This window comes from Sprattus sprattus (genome assembly GCF_963457725.1).
Source record: "Sprattus sprattus genome assembly, chromosome: 18".
Classification (NCBI taxonomy): Eukaryota; Metazoa; Chordata; class Actinopteri; order Clupeiformes; family Clupeidae; genus Sprattus; species Sprattus sprattus.
In genome coordinates, this window is record NC_137916.1 from 13,765,294 (window position 1) to 13,782,337 (window position 17,044).

A 17,044-nucleotide genomic window follows, 5' to 3' on the forward strand; every position below is an offset into this window, starting at 1 on the left:
TCTGCTGTTGATCACTGCTTCTACTTCACACATCACGGTTTGCAGACATTCGTCGTTGAGTGATTGAAGCTTCAGAAGGTTGGTAAGTATCTTCCGTACTGTTCTTATCTGTCGCTCCCAGACACCACCGTGGTGAGACCCAGCAGGCGGGTTGAAGATCCAAGTGACTCCTCTTTGCAGTAGAGCCTCAGAGATCTGGGACTGGTTCCATTCTTTCATCGCCCGGCGGATCTCGTGTTCTGTAGCTACCAGATTCGTTCCGTTATCGGATCTCATCACTTCGACTTGTCCTCTTCTGGCTATGAAACGTCTCACTGCGTTTATACATGAGTCGGTGTCGAGAGAGTGAGCGATTTCTATGTGGACTGCTCTGACTGTAAGGCAAGTAAACAAGACTCCATAACGCTTTACTTGCACTCGTCCACGCTTTACTTCAAAGGGGCCGAAAAAGTCTACACCAACGTTAGTGAATGGTGGATGGTCAGGCAGTAGACGATCAAGTGGTAGATTCGCCATCTTCTGTTCACTCACAGCAGCTTGACTCTTCCGGCATTTGACACACTTTGAAAGCACACTTCTCACCGCTGCATTTCCTTTACATATCCAGACCCTTTGTCTCAGCTGAGCAAGGGTATGGTTTCTTCCTCCATGTCCGATTTCCTTATGAATGTTCCTGATGATCAAGGTAGTGATGTGGTGATCCTTGGCCAGGATAAATGGATGCTTTGTGTGTTCTGGCAAGGCTGCATGGTGCAATCTTCCACCAACCCGGAGAACTCCATCTTGAAGGAAGGGATCCAGCTTCACGATAGAGCTGCTTCTCTTGATCTTTTCACCTTTCTGCAGAGCGTGAAGCTCCTCATGGAAGGTTTGACTTTGGCTGAACTGAATGATCACCGTTTCTGCTCTTCTGACATCCTTGACAGTCAAATGGGTTCCTTTCAGGGTAGATTTCCATTTCTGCATGTGGTTTTTAACTGTCTTGATTTTAGCATCTGGACTGTCTGAAGACTGGGCTTGAGACTGTCGGTTCTTCCTTGTTTCACACAGACTTTGAAGCAGCTCCTTCAGCCTCAACATCCAGGCAACCGCCTTCTTTAGGCTGTGCCAGTCGGAGTAGTGGTGAATCAGCTTGAAGAGAGGGTCTGTGCTTGAATCTACAGTCTTGATGATGTTCACATTGATCGTACGTTTCACTTCAGTGTCGTCTTCACTCATCTCTCTTGAGAACTCTAATAGGACAGGCCAGTGAGACTCACTCTTGACTAGGAATTCAGGACCTTCAATCCAGCTCTGGCACTTCATGAAGTGCTCTGCTGTCATTCCTCTTGACGCGTAGTCAGCTGGGTTAGAAGCCGTGTTGACATACTTCCACTGTGCTGGCCTCGTGTTCTCTCTGATTGTTGATACTCTGTTTGCTACGGATGTTTTGAAACGAGCTCCGTCGTTGTCGATGTACCGGAGGACGGTGGTGCTGTCTGTCCATAACACAGACTCTTTGAGGTCCATCCGAAGCTCTTGCTTCATGAGCTTATCCATTTTCACCGCAATGGTAGCCGCGGTTAGCTCAAGGCGTGGAATAGTGACTGGTTTAAGTGGCGTCACCCGGGATTTTCCTTGAAGAAACGAGCAGTGGACTTGACCGTGGCTGTTCTCGATGCGGAGGTAGGTGACAACGCCATAGCCCTTCTCGCTAGCGTCAGAGAAATGGTGCAGCTGTGCTGACATCACTTGACCAAATCCCTCTGGCTTGATGCACCTTCTGACGGAAAAGCTGGTAAACTGGCTCAGATCAGACAGCCAGGCGAACCATCTGTTTGCCACGTCTTTTGGAATTTCTTCATCCCAGGTAAGTTTCATTTGACAGAGACTCTGGACGATGGTCTTCGCTAGAAGAATGAACGGTGACAGGAATCCAAGGGGGTCGTATATAGAGCTTACGACCGAGAGGATACCCCGTCTGGTGATGGGCATGCTCTTCACATGGATCCGGAACTTGAAGGAATCTGATTCTATGCACCAGTCCACTCCAAGTGCCCTTTCCATGGGTAGTTCATCCTTGTCCAGGTCTAGATTCTTGATCTCCTTTGCTCTCTCTTGTTCGGGAAGTGATGACAGAACTTCGCGGCTGTTGCTTGACCACTTAGTCAAGCGGAATCCTCCACTCTCACACAGTGCAATGAGGTCCTTTGTCAAAGCTGTGGCCTTCTTCTCGTTGGACGTCGAGACCAGGCAGTCATCGACATAGAAGTGCTCTAGGACTGTAGCTACTGCTTCAGGTGATGACCCGTCTTTTCCATCCTCTGCAGTCCGTCTTAGAGCGTAGTTGGCGCAGCTCGGGCTCGACTTGGCCCCGAACAAATGGACCACCATCTTGTACTCACGCGGAGGCTGGCTCAGATCTCCCTGTGGCCACCAGAGGAATCGTAGAAGATCAGAGTCCTCGTCAGGAACTCTTACTTGATGATACATCGCTTCAATATCAGAGATGAGTGCAATGTGTTCATGTCGAAACCTCGTCAAGACTCCAACCAGACTATTAGTGAGGTCTGGGCCTTGTAACAGTTCCTCGTTCAGTGACTTCCCCTGAAACGAAGCGGCACAATCAAAAACAACCCGCAGCTTTCCCTTTTGTGGATGGATCACGCCGTGATGGGGAACGTACCATACTCTGCCATCGTTGCGATTGCGCTCGTCTTCAGGAACTTCCACTGCGTAGCCTTTGTTCAGCAGGTCTGGCATGAAGGTTTTGTAGTCATCGTGGAAGCTGGAGTTCTTAGCAAGTTTCCTTTTCAGGTTAGATGCCCGTTGCTCGGCAACACATCTGTTGTTTGGCATCACTACATTTTTGTTTCTGAGAGGCATCCCAATGCTGTAGTGCCCATTGACTTTCTTGATTGTCTTGGTCACAGACTTCATGAACTGAACGTCTTCTCGTGACATTTCTGATTTCTCTTCACAGGCTTGCTCAGGAAAGTCGTGGTTGTACTGCTGCAGCAGCATGCTGTCCACGCCAGTGACTGAGATTGTGTTGACTGATGCCCTTTGACTGCAGTGACTTGACTTGAATTGTCTTGACTTGTGGTGATCGTCATGTTTCTTGAGAGGGCCATTAACGACCCACCCGAGAGTTGTCTTAACTGCGTAAGGCCCGTCATCTTGGCTGTGGATTATCTTCCACGGCTCCATCGCAGAATGAGCGTTCATTCCAATGAGTATGTCGACATCTGCGTCGATCTGTGGTAACCGTACTTCTTTACGCAGATACGGCCATCTTTCTAAGTCTTTCTCAACAGGAACGTTGTCCTTCGTTACAGGTATATCTGTGTGGGTGTATACGTCTGGCAGGCTTATGTACTTTTTCTCTGTCAGACCGCACACTTCCAGATCTGAGAGCACGTAGCAGGACACAGGCTTCTCCTGGCCCATAGTACGGAGCAGCAATTGAGTCTTCTTGCCATGGACGCCAAGCTGTCTCATCAACCTTTCGGAGCAAAACGTAGCAGAACTTCCTGAGTCCATGAAGGCATACGTCTCTATTGTTGTGTTGCTCCTCTTGGATTTGATGCGCACAGGCACGATAGACAGGATGCAGTCATTGCCTCCGGCCCCGGTGACTGCCGTAACTTCACTCCTAGCTGGCTCATCTTTTTGTTCAGCTGAGTGTCTGCTGGCAGAGCCTTGACCTTTCTCGTGCTTGACGTTCTCTTGGTCGGTGTTCTCGTCCCTTTGGCTGTGAAGCAGGCTTGGGTGTTTCTTGCTGCAGATTTCACAGGTGGCTCTCTTGTTACAGTCTTTTGCCATGTGCCCTTGGGTCAGACACCCGAAACAAAGTCCTTTACCTTTAATGAACTCAACTCTCTCTTTGTTTGGCAAACTTCTTATCTTGTAACATGCGCTCAGGGTGTGTCTGTTGTTACAGTACAGGCATGGCTCTTGAAACGCGTTGCTTGCCTGCTTGTACTTCCTTGGTTCTGAGGCATCCCCTTCGTCTTGCTTAACACTCGTAGCACAGCCAGTGGTTCTTTTCAGACCGCCTCCCTGGGCAGAGTTAAAGCTTGACCTGCCTTTTTCGGAGTACTCGTTTACATCACCGAACAGTGGGTCTGAAGCTATCCTAGCTTGTCGGTTGATGTACGTTGTTAGATCAGAGAACTTTGCTCTTCTTCCTTCCCTTTCTTGTATGTCGAAAGCTATGACTCTCCATCTTTCACGAAGTCTGAAAGGCAACTTTGAAAGGACGATCCGAAGGTTGCTCGGGCTGTTCATCTCCTCGAGGTATTCCATGTTTTTCATGACATTGTTACATCCGGTGAGAAAGATGGAGAAGCTGTGAAGTGATTTGGCATCTTCTGCTTTGACTTGAGGCCATTTGAGAGCCTTGTCAACATAGGCTGCAGCTATTTTGTACTCGTTGCCATAGTGATAGGTCAAGAGCCTTCTCGCTTCATTGTAGCCTTGTTGTTCGCTCATGTGTTGGCAACTTCTCACAAGTTCTCTTGGTTCACAGCTGGTGAATTGCTCTAGATAGTACAAGCGGTCTTCATCGTTGTCTGTGCGGCTGTGGATGATGTGCTCAAAGGCCTTCAAGAATGGCAGGAACTCGAAAGGATCGCCACTGAATACAGGGACTTCTCGTTGAGGTAAGTTGGCTAGTCTCTGTTGTGTGACTAACATCTCTGTGATATCCTTCTGTTTCAATATCACTTCGCCAAGTTCAATCTGCGTTCCATTGGAATTTGTACTTACGAATTTGTTGTTGTTGTTTTCTTCCTTTACTTGCGCATAAGACTGGTGTGTAGTTGGAAAATGAGAAGCACTGTTGTATTGGCTAACTCGAAGACTGCTGGTCAAGTTTGGTCTGACATCTGGAGCATGATGTTCGATGGTTGCTGCTGTAGGCATGTTCTTGAAGAGGTAGGAATTAATTCCGTTGTTGTCCATGTTATCATACTCTTCAAAAACTTGTAGCTTTGCTGTTGACTCTGCGATAGCAGTCTCGACATCTAGTTCCTCCATTTGAGCCTTCAACTGCATCTGCTTGGTTTTCATTTGAGCCTCCAACTGAATCTGATTGGCATTCAGTGCCTGTTTCTTCTTAAGTGCGGCTGCGCGTGCGAGTAGGGCTGCTCGGTTAGCTTCCTCTTTTCTACGCACAGATGAAGCAGTAGATGACACTGTGGATGACTTTGAATGTCTACTGCTTACACTGCGTACAGTGACTGAACTGTATTTTTCATATACAGCTGATGCACTGTCGTCTGGATCCACATACTCAACGGCAGACTCACCTTGCTGTGTCGTCGCGTAAGTCTTTGGAGTCACATATTCAGAAGCAGCCTGTTCGTAAGCGGGGTTGGCGTTCCGTCTTGCTTCTATTATCCAAAGCTCTATATTAGTCAAAAGGTTATCATACTTCATAAAGTTTGGCTCACTCCAATACTGCTGATCAGCTTTCCTTTCTTCTTCTGATAATAGTTCACTTACTGTATTATTCACTTCAATAAAATCATTCAGAAATTTGGAGTAATCACTAAGATGAATCCTTTCCACTAAAAGTGCATTAGAATCATTTATCATGAGGTTTTCAATTTCCTCTGCTTTGGAGACAAGGCGTGCCAATATATGTTTCCTAAGTTTCATTTGTTCATCACATTTCTGTTGTAGGGCCTTTGTGGTCAACTTGATCTTTCTTCTTTTGTCTAGCTCCACATTGCCTTCCATCCTGGTTTCATCCAAATCAGACATTTTAAATTGGCTACTAATGATAGACAAGTCTCTTATAGCAAGCTCTTACAAACTTCTGAAATCCCGTTTAACAGTCCTTTCAGCTCAAAACATGTAAATGCTTTCCAGAGAAAGATTCCAGGGCTGTCTTAATTTTCAGAAACAAACTCGAGCTTCTTATGGGCTTATATGACAAGCTAGCAATAGCACTTTTCTCAAATGTCCTGTGTGGCCAACGGCAAATAGCACGTCTTGAAAGTTCTAATGTTTTCCTTTGTTACTTCGTAACGTTACTTGGCTACATTGAGTACAATGACATAATCATCCTTATTTCGCCAGCAAGATCTTTAAATAGGCGTATCAGTTCATTCAATGGTTCTTTGGGTACTCATCCATCATCATAGAAGTCGTCTGGAAATCCGGTCGGCTGCAGTTGTAATCACCGCTAATGCTTCAGCTGGCTAGCTTCCTTCATCAACTGGTGTCCAGGGCAACGCAGCTTTCCTCGGCTTACGATGATCCTCTCTCGCCTTCAGCGATAGTTTTTCTACTTAATGTAGTGGCTTAAAGTTCCCTTCTTTTGGTCAGTATGTAGTTCTTATCTTAAACCTTAAGTAACCACTCTTAGACGGAAAGAAAACGAGTCTACGCGTGTACTGTATTTCAACAACGGTAGAAAAACTGTGTTCGCTCCGTCTTTTACTGAAATTCTGACAAGTGCAACAAAGTGACAGTTGATACATCAAAAACAAACAATTGATACATTGATGCGTGAGCTCGCAACGTCACAGCTCACCTCTGGTTATTCCAAACAATGCAATGCGTGAGCACTAAACATATTTTAGACTGAAATGTAAACTATAAATACAAATATGCTATCAATGTAAATAACAATCACTAAATATTAATCTAAGTTATATAATGTCTAAGTTTAACCAACAATATGAAAATGGCACTAACAAAGCTTATTTTCAAAGCAATGGCAGTATGAGACAAGTTAAATATTAGGCTTTAAATCGTATTTGTCAACATTGGCAAACTTTCTTTTGGGCGAACAGAACTTCCTCAGCAAAGTGACTTACCAAGTCTAAGATTGCTATACTGTATACCACACACACTGTATACCACACAAATCCAGAGAATGCTTTGGCCACTGATGTTTTCGACAGATTATGCACGCCTCTTAGAAATAGAACAATTTGATCACCATGGATATGTCTGACAATCCAAATTAGATATTCCGTTAATTTACACTAAAGAGTATGTGGTGAAGGATTGAAAGGTGGAGCTAAGGCCCAATTTACACACAGGTTTTCGCGATGTCGGCGCACCGACAGTTTTTTTCAGCGTCTAAACGCAAATGTAACTGTCGGTGTGCCGATGTCGGCCGAATTTCAGCCGACAGCCCCGTACCATTCGCCTGACAGCCCATCGGGAGTCCCTGACATCTTCAAAGTGCGTGTAAACGCGACCCGACATCTGTAAGGCATATTACAGACAGTGTTGCTAGGCAACATCTCTATCAACAAAGGCAAACTGAGAAACTTTCCTGCGGTGTGTGTAAATGCGCCCCGACATCTACGCGCAGATGTCGCCGACATCGCGAAAACCTGTGTGTAAATTGGGCCTAAGACTGAAATTCCATGAAGAATAAAATGAACTGAATCTATTTTCTCCCCACACTCAGTTTAATGATGGTTGGAAGCGATATACTGCATATACTGCGCTCCTTGTACGACAGAATCAAATTTCATACATTTTACAAAACTTTTCATTCATTTATTTAATTTCATGATTTTTCCAGGCGTTGAAAATGGGATTTTGAAATTGAATAACTTTTACTGGATTTCCATGACCAAGGGAACCCTGATAAAGATGTATCTGTTCACGCATATAAGTGTGTTCTTTCATTTGTTCAACAAAATTGTATCACGATTTCCTTGTACTGCTTTCATTTCCATGGATACCATTTCCGATCCTCTGCTGCTGCTGAGCAATCACACCCTCTAGTGACCTTTAACCTTTATCTGCTAGCTTAATTGAAGGCAAATTTGAAACTCAAACCCAAGAAACTTTAAATGTATTTGTAATAAAGATGAATAATTATTGATTAATTATTATCAATCATGATATTCACCTCTGTGTGGCCAACTCCAGATCTTTATGATGGTGGTCTAGGGCCTGATCCATATCCCCAAGGTCCATGAGTGCATTACCTTAGCAAAGACAGATTACACCTCTTAAGAAGATGCTTCTTAAAGCTGTTATAATGATAGTCCACAGTGGTTTATTTAACTACCTATGCAGCTGTGTAGATTTCCCAGCACCTCTTTCTTATTAGGCAAAGCCTCCTCTGTCCATCCTTGCACTACTTTTAGGACTTCACTTGCCCTCTTCAGGGTGTCCGGTGCATTGCCTATGGACCATAAAACAAGAAAAACACACATTATCGGTTTGACGATACAGACCAAAAAGAAGTTTAGGGTGTGCATTGAAGCTTTTCTGATTCCAACACAAACATACACATATAAATAAAACATGTGAAATCATTACAGACAAAGAACAAGTTGTATAGAAACAGTTGGAACCAATAATATTATAAACTAAGAAACAAGGAAGTAATCAAACAGGGTGTGAACAAGGAACAACAAAGAGTCTAGGGTAGAACATAGAGCAGTGAAACATGACATACACAACAAAGCAGGTCAAAGGGAACACGTGAACCAGGATCAGGAGATCATGGCCAGGATTGTGACAACCACTTCCAGCCAGGGGATGTCATGTGTTCTCTCTTTCAGTCTGAACGCATAGGTCCAAAAACCTCTGACTATCAAACTAGATGTCTCATGTGAAATGAGTGCTAATTAATATTGCCTCAATACTGTCTAAAAAGCAATAGGTGTGTGTAATTCCAGCCTAATTCCTTGAACTTACAACCAATGTTTCTTTTCAGATAAAGACAATACTAATGGCCACTGCTTATTTCCTCTGGTCTCTTGGTGCTTAACATACACATACTAGTCCTTCAAAGCCCAGACCCACCAGTGTCGATTTGGTCCAGGCTGGTAAGAACGTAGTGCGTGGGATCAGACAGGGGATTGGGACGAGTGTTGTTCCACTGCTGCTGAAGAAGCTTCCGGTCCCGCTGACGGGCATAAATGGGTTTCTGCTGCTGCCAGAACTCTGTACGTGTGTCCAAATAGGAGATGCAGCTTAAAATAAGGTCCTGCAAGCGCTCCCCACCACTGGTCCTTCCTTTTACCAGGTCTGAAGAAAGAAAAACATACATACAAGAAAAAAGGCACACACAACTGAAGCAAGGAGCCTTGTATTTCAGTTTGACACTCTACAATAAATAAATGTAGCATGTTTGACACTGCTGCCTCTGGTCAGTGGGATCTCCACAAAAGCAGATGCACACAAAAACACACCCTCATCTTTCAACAGCTTCTCCAGGTACTCTTTATCACTGTACAGCTCTCCTAGCAGCTGCTTGGCTGTTTTCTCAGTCTTTGGAGTCTTCTGGCCATGCAACCTGTGCTCCTTCTTCAGAGGATAGATTACACCCTTTGCTCGACCTTTCTTCCTCTGTAAAAGTACATAATATAGCCATTTGTAATATGGACCTACAAAATAAGATTATTTGTAATATAAACACTTTACTTAAATCAGTACTTTTAACAATGACGCTATGATTATTCATCAAAGTACAGAAAACACTTCTTCTAGTAAAGTGTTTCCTTTCGAAAGGACTATAAAATGTTAAATGTTTAGTTACCTCATCGGATTTACAGAAGGAGAGATCACCTTTGTTCTCCAGTTTGACAGAGGAGGGGCCTACATTCAAAAAGAGAAAGTTTGTCTGCTAGTCATAATCCTTCAGTGAACTTTTTTTCAATAACTATCAAGTATTCTTCATTTCATTAATTTAGTACTCACTGCCCACTGAATTGTTGATGGCCTCTTGTGCCTTCTGGATTCCCAGTCTGAACTCTTGCAGCTCAGGCCGGAGTTTGTGCCCTCTGTGATAAAAGACCAGTGCAAACTCAAAGTCCCCCATGGTGTACAATGCCTCTGCTTTCTGGTACAAACCCTTGAGAGACAGTACAAAATTATTATTGCAAGTAGCCACATTTTGCAACTTATAAATATACAATTATTTAAATCCCAAAAGAATATAGGTATCTAGGTTAGGTATCAATATTCGTTATTATATGTTGTTTTTTCATTTTTGTATATTTGTAGGCTGCAATTATGACAAAGAGTTTCTCATCTGGGATTAATGAAGTGCACTACAGTTCAAAGGCTTTTTTCCCCAATTCAAATCAAATTGAATTAATCAGAAGTAGTTGTCAATGATGGCTTATTAAATTTGCAGCTCTACACATGGCCAGAAAGAACAAGCTCTCTTTAGAAACACGACAGTCTATAGATGTTTTGAGAAATTCTGACTGTTTCATGCAAGAAATCGCCAACAAAAATGAAAATCTTAAAAAGCCGTCCACTATTTCCTTCACAGAACAGTACAAACCAGCTCTAATCAGGATCACAAAAGAGAAGGACCCAGGGCACAATTGTGCACTTTTAGAATTTCAAGTGGAAACCATTATTTGGTGACTTGTGCATGTTTAAATGGTAAATTGACTCCATTTATGTAGAGCTTTCCTACCCATAGAGCACTCAAAGCACTTTACAGATTAATGCCTCAGACATATATCCATTCACACACCGATGAGTAGCAACCTTCTGATTGCTGAACGCCTCCTCTACCTCCTGAACCAACATCGCCACAAATTGGTCACACTATACATTTCTATTATTATGTGTTCTTCTTACTCACATTTTTTTGTCACAGCTTCCTCTCCTAGCCCCTTTGGGATATCAACACCAAAGAACACCAGAGAAAACTTTAAAAAGGTTTTGATTAAATCCAATGTGGCAGCCACATGAATGTGTTTGACATGATGGGTTGTTGTGTCATGTCCTTGGGAATATGAGTAAGCAGACATGCTGCCAATGTTGCTGGAGGTAACATGTGCGATTAACATTTAAAAACCTCTGATAAATGATTCAAATCTTTCATTTTAATAAATAATTAATTATTAAGTAGTAAATGTTTTTATTTGATTGATTATTTTAACTATCACTATGTTTATATTTTCTGTGGTCATCTCTAATGTTTCTTCAGGGGGAAATACATATGCTACCATATGTTGTAATCTGAATTAAAATTTAAATGAAAAAAATATTTAGGAAAATCCCCTGTTTTTTCCCACACACATCAAGTATAGACGGCTTATATAGAATGGAATAAAACTCACTTTGAAAAACTCTTTGTCTTCTTTGAGGGAAGCTTCTGCGTCTCGTAAGGCGTTCTCTGAATCCCCCATCTTCACAAAGCATCTGGATCTAGCAACGAGGCAGTTCTTCTCACCAGGTTGCAAAGTCAATGCCTACAGAAGAATTATGTAATTAGCCATAAAGTATGTGTAAAACTGATGAGGTGCATCCAAAAGGGATGGATTTCAGTGATGATTTGAGTCTCAGTAAGTCAGCACACTACTTTGTAGCAGCACGAGAGGTGGCTGAAGCACATAAACTAAGTCAAAGTAGTTGCCTAAGATGTCCTCCACTACAGAAAGAAGTAGAGATGCACTGATCCACTTCCAATTCGATTCTGATACCTGAATTTGGTTATCTGCCGATACCGATACAACAGTTTTTTTTGCTTTAATATTATTATCATTATTATAATTAAGTTTCAAAGCAGAAAGATCCCTACTGTATTTCTTCTAGTTGTTCTTCTCCATTAAAAGTGATTGGGCAGCATAAAAAACACACCTAAGAAACAACAACATTGGCAGCTGGCTTGGAAATGTCACCCACTACTCAGGCACATAAAATGACACACACTGACCTCAAGGTGCGCTGTAATGAAGTTTATGTTTTTGCAATTATCTCAAAGACAGCTTCGCTTTCAAGTCACTTCCATCTCTTAAGTCATCTGCATCTTTGCTTCAATGCTCTTCTGCTCTAAAAATGTCATGTTCTCATTCAGTTACTGAACTGTCACAGGCTCTTGATGATTTTTCATTCTCTCATAAGGATTTTCTTTTTGAAACCAGAATGTGCAGAAATGCTTATGAGCTGTATAAAAAATGACGACGGTCACTCTATAAGGGAGAAGAGCTTGTTTAATTCTAAGGCCAAATCGCTGGGTTGTAAATAGACATGTAAAACCACATTTTGGACATTTTGTGCGAAGATCAAAGTCACTTATTAAATACACATCTGATTTATTATTTATTTTATGTTTTATTTTATTTAGTTATTTATTCAATTCAATGTATTTATTTGTAGTTTTACTCATACGTTTATAGCCTATGTATCTATTTTAAGGCACCTTTAACAATACACTACTACTACTAGCAGCTACCGCTACTACTACTAATAATAACAAAAATATTAATAAAGATAATAAAAGATTGTATGATTTTGTTTCAGCGGAGGTGCAGTCCTGCACAGAGGCTAGGCAGTTTAGGCACATTGTTTTAACAGCGTGTAAGGGTGTGTCCATAGACATTTAACCTATACTGTATATTGATGCATCTGATGCTGGTTATCAGATGGCAGCAGTTACAATGAGCTCCTAAAAAGTCACAATATTTTTGCCAGAAAATGGTTGTTTTAAATACTCATACTTCAGCAAACTAATTGAAAAGGCCAAGGGGACCACCTGAACAAGAACACTTGGAAGGTAGGAACCCTAAGAAACATCTGAACCTATCAAAGGAAAGACTTTATACTTCGGTTGAAGACACTTTTGAAAAGGTCGCCGACACAAATGACGTCATGTCAGACACTTTAAACCGTCGTTTTGAAGTGTCTGCTACATGGAGAAATTTCTACTGGCGCTCAAGTCGTCACAAAGTGTCGCGCAGGTGTGATTGGCTAGATACAACTGGCCCCGGTGCCTGCTATTATGACGAGCCCCTGTCAGTGGCATAAGGTTGATGGGCTCTATTATTCACCTCGAAGCTAGTTTACAAGTCAGGCATGTGGCGCGAACACACAATATATATGTAACGGGTGGGAATCCCGTCAGTTATCTCAAAGCGGCTATGAGTTCAGGTCAGTGGTGTGTGGTCTAAAGAACTATGTAGCCACCCCAACAACCCCACCCCTTCCCGTAATCTCGCAGACCAGGCTTCTCAACTGGAAAAATAAAAACATTTATTAATTCTAACACACAGAACTTATTTTCCCAGACAGTATCAAACAAATAATAACATTCAATTTGGAGTGGGTCTTTCTCTTAAACCCAGAGAATCACCTTTCACATTTACCCTTCATATATTGGAACACATATATTATCTCAGTGAAGCTTTCCTTTAACACTACTTGATGCAAACAACACAATAGAACATACAGAAAATCAGGTAACTTCCACACATGTAATTTTAGGCAGAAAATACATAAAGAACGTGCTGCTCCATTCAACAGTCAGTCAAGAGTGTCCATTTCACTAGCGTTAGTCAGTCAACCGTGTCCATTTCACGTATGTTTCGTAGTGGCAGCAGCTTAAACAGTAGCGGTAGCGATAGCGATAGCGATAGCAGTAGCAGTAGCACTAGCGAACTCCAAAAGCCCAGTGCTACTGTAGAGAAGGACGAGTAGCACAGTAGCGTTAGCAGTAGCGATAGCTAACTCCAACTTCAGTGCTGCCGTGGAGACAGTCGAGTGGCAGAAATACTCACAGGAGACACGAGTGGAGGGAGAGGGAGAGCATAGAGGGGCAATGCACCTGAACCCGCAATCAGCCAACCGTGGACTCCGACGCCGTCTTCTCTCTAAGACGCACCAGCCGTCCCCCGGTTCTTGTTGACTGACAGCTTCCAGCTCTCACACTGCGCTGACATCTTCTTTTTCAAAAAAACGTGGCTCTGCATGAAGTCCCGCCCCCCTTACGCTCTCCATACAAATTGTTTCTCCTCATTGGTCCCAGTCGGCCAGTCATGGGCTCGTCACATTCCCCCTTTTCAAACTCTGCCACTACCACGACTTCTCCACAGCACTGGGATTCCGTGACAATTGTCCATCAGTTACCTAGTAAGAATTAAGGTGGAACATTCACAATCAACATAAAGTATACATGGGTACATTAGCACACAAATATTAAAACAAAAACAAAATACCATCATCAGGTCTATTTAAGAACATACTCATTAAACCTCACGGGAAGTTGACCCCTTGTGCTTCTCTGAGGCCGAGTAGGCCTTGGCATATCTTCACTGTCTGTGCTAGACTCATCTGCGTCCCCAGACTGTGCCCCGCCCTCTAACTCAACACCCAAGGCCCCATGGTCTCCACCCACTTCTGACTGTGCACTAGATTTCCCTTCTCTATCTGTGTCAGGTGATGTACTGCGGGAGGGATTATGGTGGTTGTGAGTGGTGTGGGGAATACTGCAAGGCAAAAAGATTGCATCACTGGTGTCAGACATCGACTGATACTGGGCCCTATCTTGAGTGTGGGGTTTATGGGTACTGGGATTGGTTCCCAAGATGGGGACTTCGAAAACACAGGGTTTCAGCTGGTCACGGTGTACAACTCTAGTAGGGCCGCCAGCCTCAGGCCTAATTGTGAAAACAGGCATATCAGTGTGGTTTTGTGCTACTACGAGGTAGGGCTCTGATTCCCACCGATCCTGAATTTTATTTCTACCTCTTGGTCGATGGTTGCGCAAAAGGACTCTGTCTCCAGGCCTGATGAGGGCCCCTCGTGCCTTGCGGTCATATATCCTCTTGCGCTTCTGAGAGGCCTCCTGCCCTGCTTTACGGGCCGCATCAGCTGCTGCCTGTAGTCGCTGGTGATGGCCCAGGACCCAATCATCAAGGTTGTCCACATCACTTACTTCCAGGTCCTTGCCTGCGAGAATGTCCCTAGGGAGTCTTGCATCCCTTCCGAAAAGCAAGTAAAAGGGAGCATACCCAGTTGAGGAATGTATATGACCATTGTATGCCATGGCCAACTCTGGGAGATGCTCCTTCCAGTTTCTTTTCTTTTCTACAGGAAGGGCCCTTAACATTTCATGCATCGTCCTATTAAAACGTTCGCACTGGGCATTGCCCTGAGGGTGGTAGGGGCTCGTCCTACTCTTGGCAATCCCATAAGAACGACAGAGCTCTTTAATGACACTCGCCTCAAAATTACGGCCTTGGTCGGAATGTAATCTGGAAGGACAGCCATAATTCACAAACCAGTTCTTGATTAAGGCATTGGCTGTTGTTCGTGCAGTTTGGTCCTTGGTTGGCACTGCAATAGTGAACCTTGTAAACATATCTGTTAGTACAAGGACATTTTCATAGCCTCCCGCAGATGGTTCCAACAGGGTATAATCCATGGCGAGCACCTCCAGAGGGGCCACAACATTGGTGCAAGTCATGGGTGCTTGGGCTTTTGGGAATACATCTCTTGTTAGGGCACAGCGCTTGCATCGCTGTACCCAGCACTTCACATCTTTACTCATAGCGGGCCAATAATAGCTCCGCTGCAAGGCCTCCATCGTGCCCCGCTCACGGAAGTGTCCACCATGGTCATGTTGTGCCTCGTACACATGCCGTTGCAAGGACACTGGCACGACCAGTTGGTGTACCTCCTCCCCATCACGAGGGTCTTGTACACACCGGAACAGGGCACCATGCTGCACTTTCAGCCGCTCCCACTGACCCATAAGTTTCCGTTGTGGCCAATTCATCGTCCGCACCACTTGTTTTGAAGGTCTTCCATGCGCTTTGAGTGCCGTCAGCACCGGGCTTATGTCAGGGTCCTGTACCTGTAATTCCCGTAGCTCTTCCCAGCTGTGCCCGCATATCTGGCTTCTCACCCGGGACTGAGTTGCTGAATGTGCCACTGACTCAGGCTGCCTAACTTCACCAGTGGGCCACAAGCAGGCACGTACTTCTTCTTCTTTTATAACTAGGAAATCCTTCTCTACGTCCTCAACTTCAGGCTCTGCAGCCACTGGAATGCGAGACAGCACGTCGGCATTTTGGTTCATCCTGCCTGGCTTATAGTGCACCTCAAAATTGAACTCTGCCAACTGGGCCACCCATCTTTGTTCTACTGCACTGAGGTTTGCGGTCTCTAAATACCTCAGGGGGTTGTGGTCTGTGATGACAGAGAACTTAGCATACAGCAACAAGTCTTGAAATTTTTCAGTGACTGCCCACTTTAGGGCAAGGAGCTCGAGTTTAAAGGCACTATAATTTCTGTCATTTCTCTCGGACCCTCGCAAACCCCTGCTGGCGAAGGCTATCACCCGCTCCACCCCTTCTTGTTTTTGACTCAGGACCGCCCCAAGACCTAAACCGCTCCCATCCGTAGTGACAATGAAGGGTAAGCTAAGGTCAGGATATGCCAGTATGGGAGGCGCCGTCAGACACTTTCTCAGACTATCAAACGCGGCCTGGCACTCTTCGCTCCAGACAAATTGTGCTAATGTAGTCTTATCAGCACCCTTTTTTTCCTTGCCCATCAGTGCATGTAATGGCTTCGCCAATTGTGCGAAACTAGGGACAAATCGCCTGTAATAAGACATAAAGCCCACCACCTGTCTGACTTCTTTTACAGAGCCGGGTACAGGCCAATCCTCCAGGGCTTTCACCTTCTCCATATCTACCCGCACCCCCTCAGCTGACACAACATGCCCAAGAAATTTGACCTCACTCCTGAATAGGAAGCACTTTTGGGGCTTGAGTTTCAACCCATGTTCACGCAAGCGCCCCAGGACAAGGTCTAACTTCTCTAAATGACTTTCAAAGTCCCTTGAAAATACAAGGACATCATCTAGGTAAACCAACAGCACCTCGAACGCCAAGTCACCCAGGACAGCCCCCATTAGGCGCTGAAATGTCGCTGGCGCATTGCAGAGCCCAAAGGGCATGCGTGTCCATTGGTACAGCCCGAAGGGCGTGGTTACAGCGGTTTTCTCCTGGTCTTGCTCAGCTACAGCCACTTGGAAGTACCCCGCGGTCAAATCCAAGGAGGAGAAGACTTGTGCATGACCCAGGGCGTCCAGCGACTCTTCAACCCTGGGGAGTGGGTAGGCATCTCGATGCGTTACATTGTTGAGCTTCCGGTAATCACAACAAAAACGCACAGACCCATCTTTTTTCATTACAACAACTGCAGGTGAAGCCCACGGACTGCAACTCTCCTTCAGCACACCCTGTGCGACAAGGTCTTGAACGTGCTGCTTGACTTCCTGGAAAACATGAGGAGGGATCCTGCGATGCCTTTGCTTGATGGGGTATGC

At 44.3% G+C, this 17,044-nt stretch overlaps 1 protein-coding gene across 1 annotated transcript in view; it reads right to left on the bottom strand.

Annotated features, from left to right (window-relative positions):
* The window catches only part of odad4 (outer dynein arm docking complex subunit 4), a gene marked incomplete at its 3' end in the record, with an annotated part of 30,353 nt that extends 16,754 nt beyond the window's left edge, over nt 1–13,599 (bottom strand). Inside the window, exons 1-8 of the mRNA XM_080856166.1 lie at nt 13,532–13,599; nt 11,049–11,180; nt 9,667–9,820; nt 9,506–9,564; nt 9,159–9,315; nt 8,770–8,994; nt 8,027–8,143; nt 7,865–7,943 (exon numbers count right to left, since the gene is read on the bottom strand). Of these exons, the coding sequence (XP_080712292.1) occupies nt 7,865–7,943; nt 8,027–8,143; nt 8,770–8,994; nt 9,159–9,315; nt 9,506–9,564; nt 9,667–9,820; nt 11,049–11,117 (860 nt within the window). The 5' untranslated portion in view covers nt 11,118–11,180; nt 13,532–13,599. The remainder of the gene's footprint in view (nt 1–7,864; nt 7,944–8,026; nt 8,144–8,769; nt 8,995–9,158; nt 9,316–9,505; nt 9,565–9,666; nt 9,821–11,048; nt 11,181–13,531) is intronic.
* Nucleotides 13,600–17,044: the final 3,445 nt, after the last annotated feature.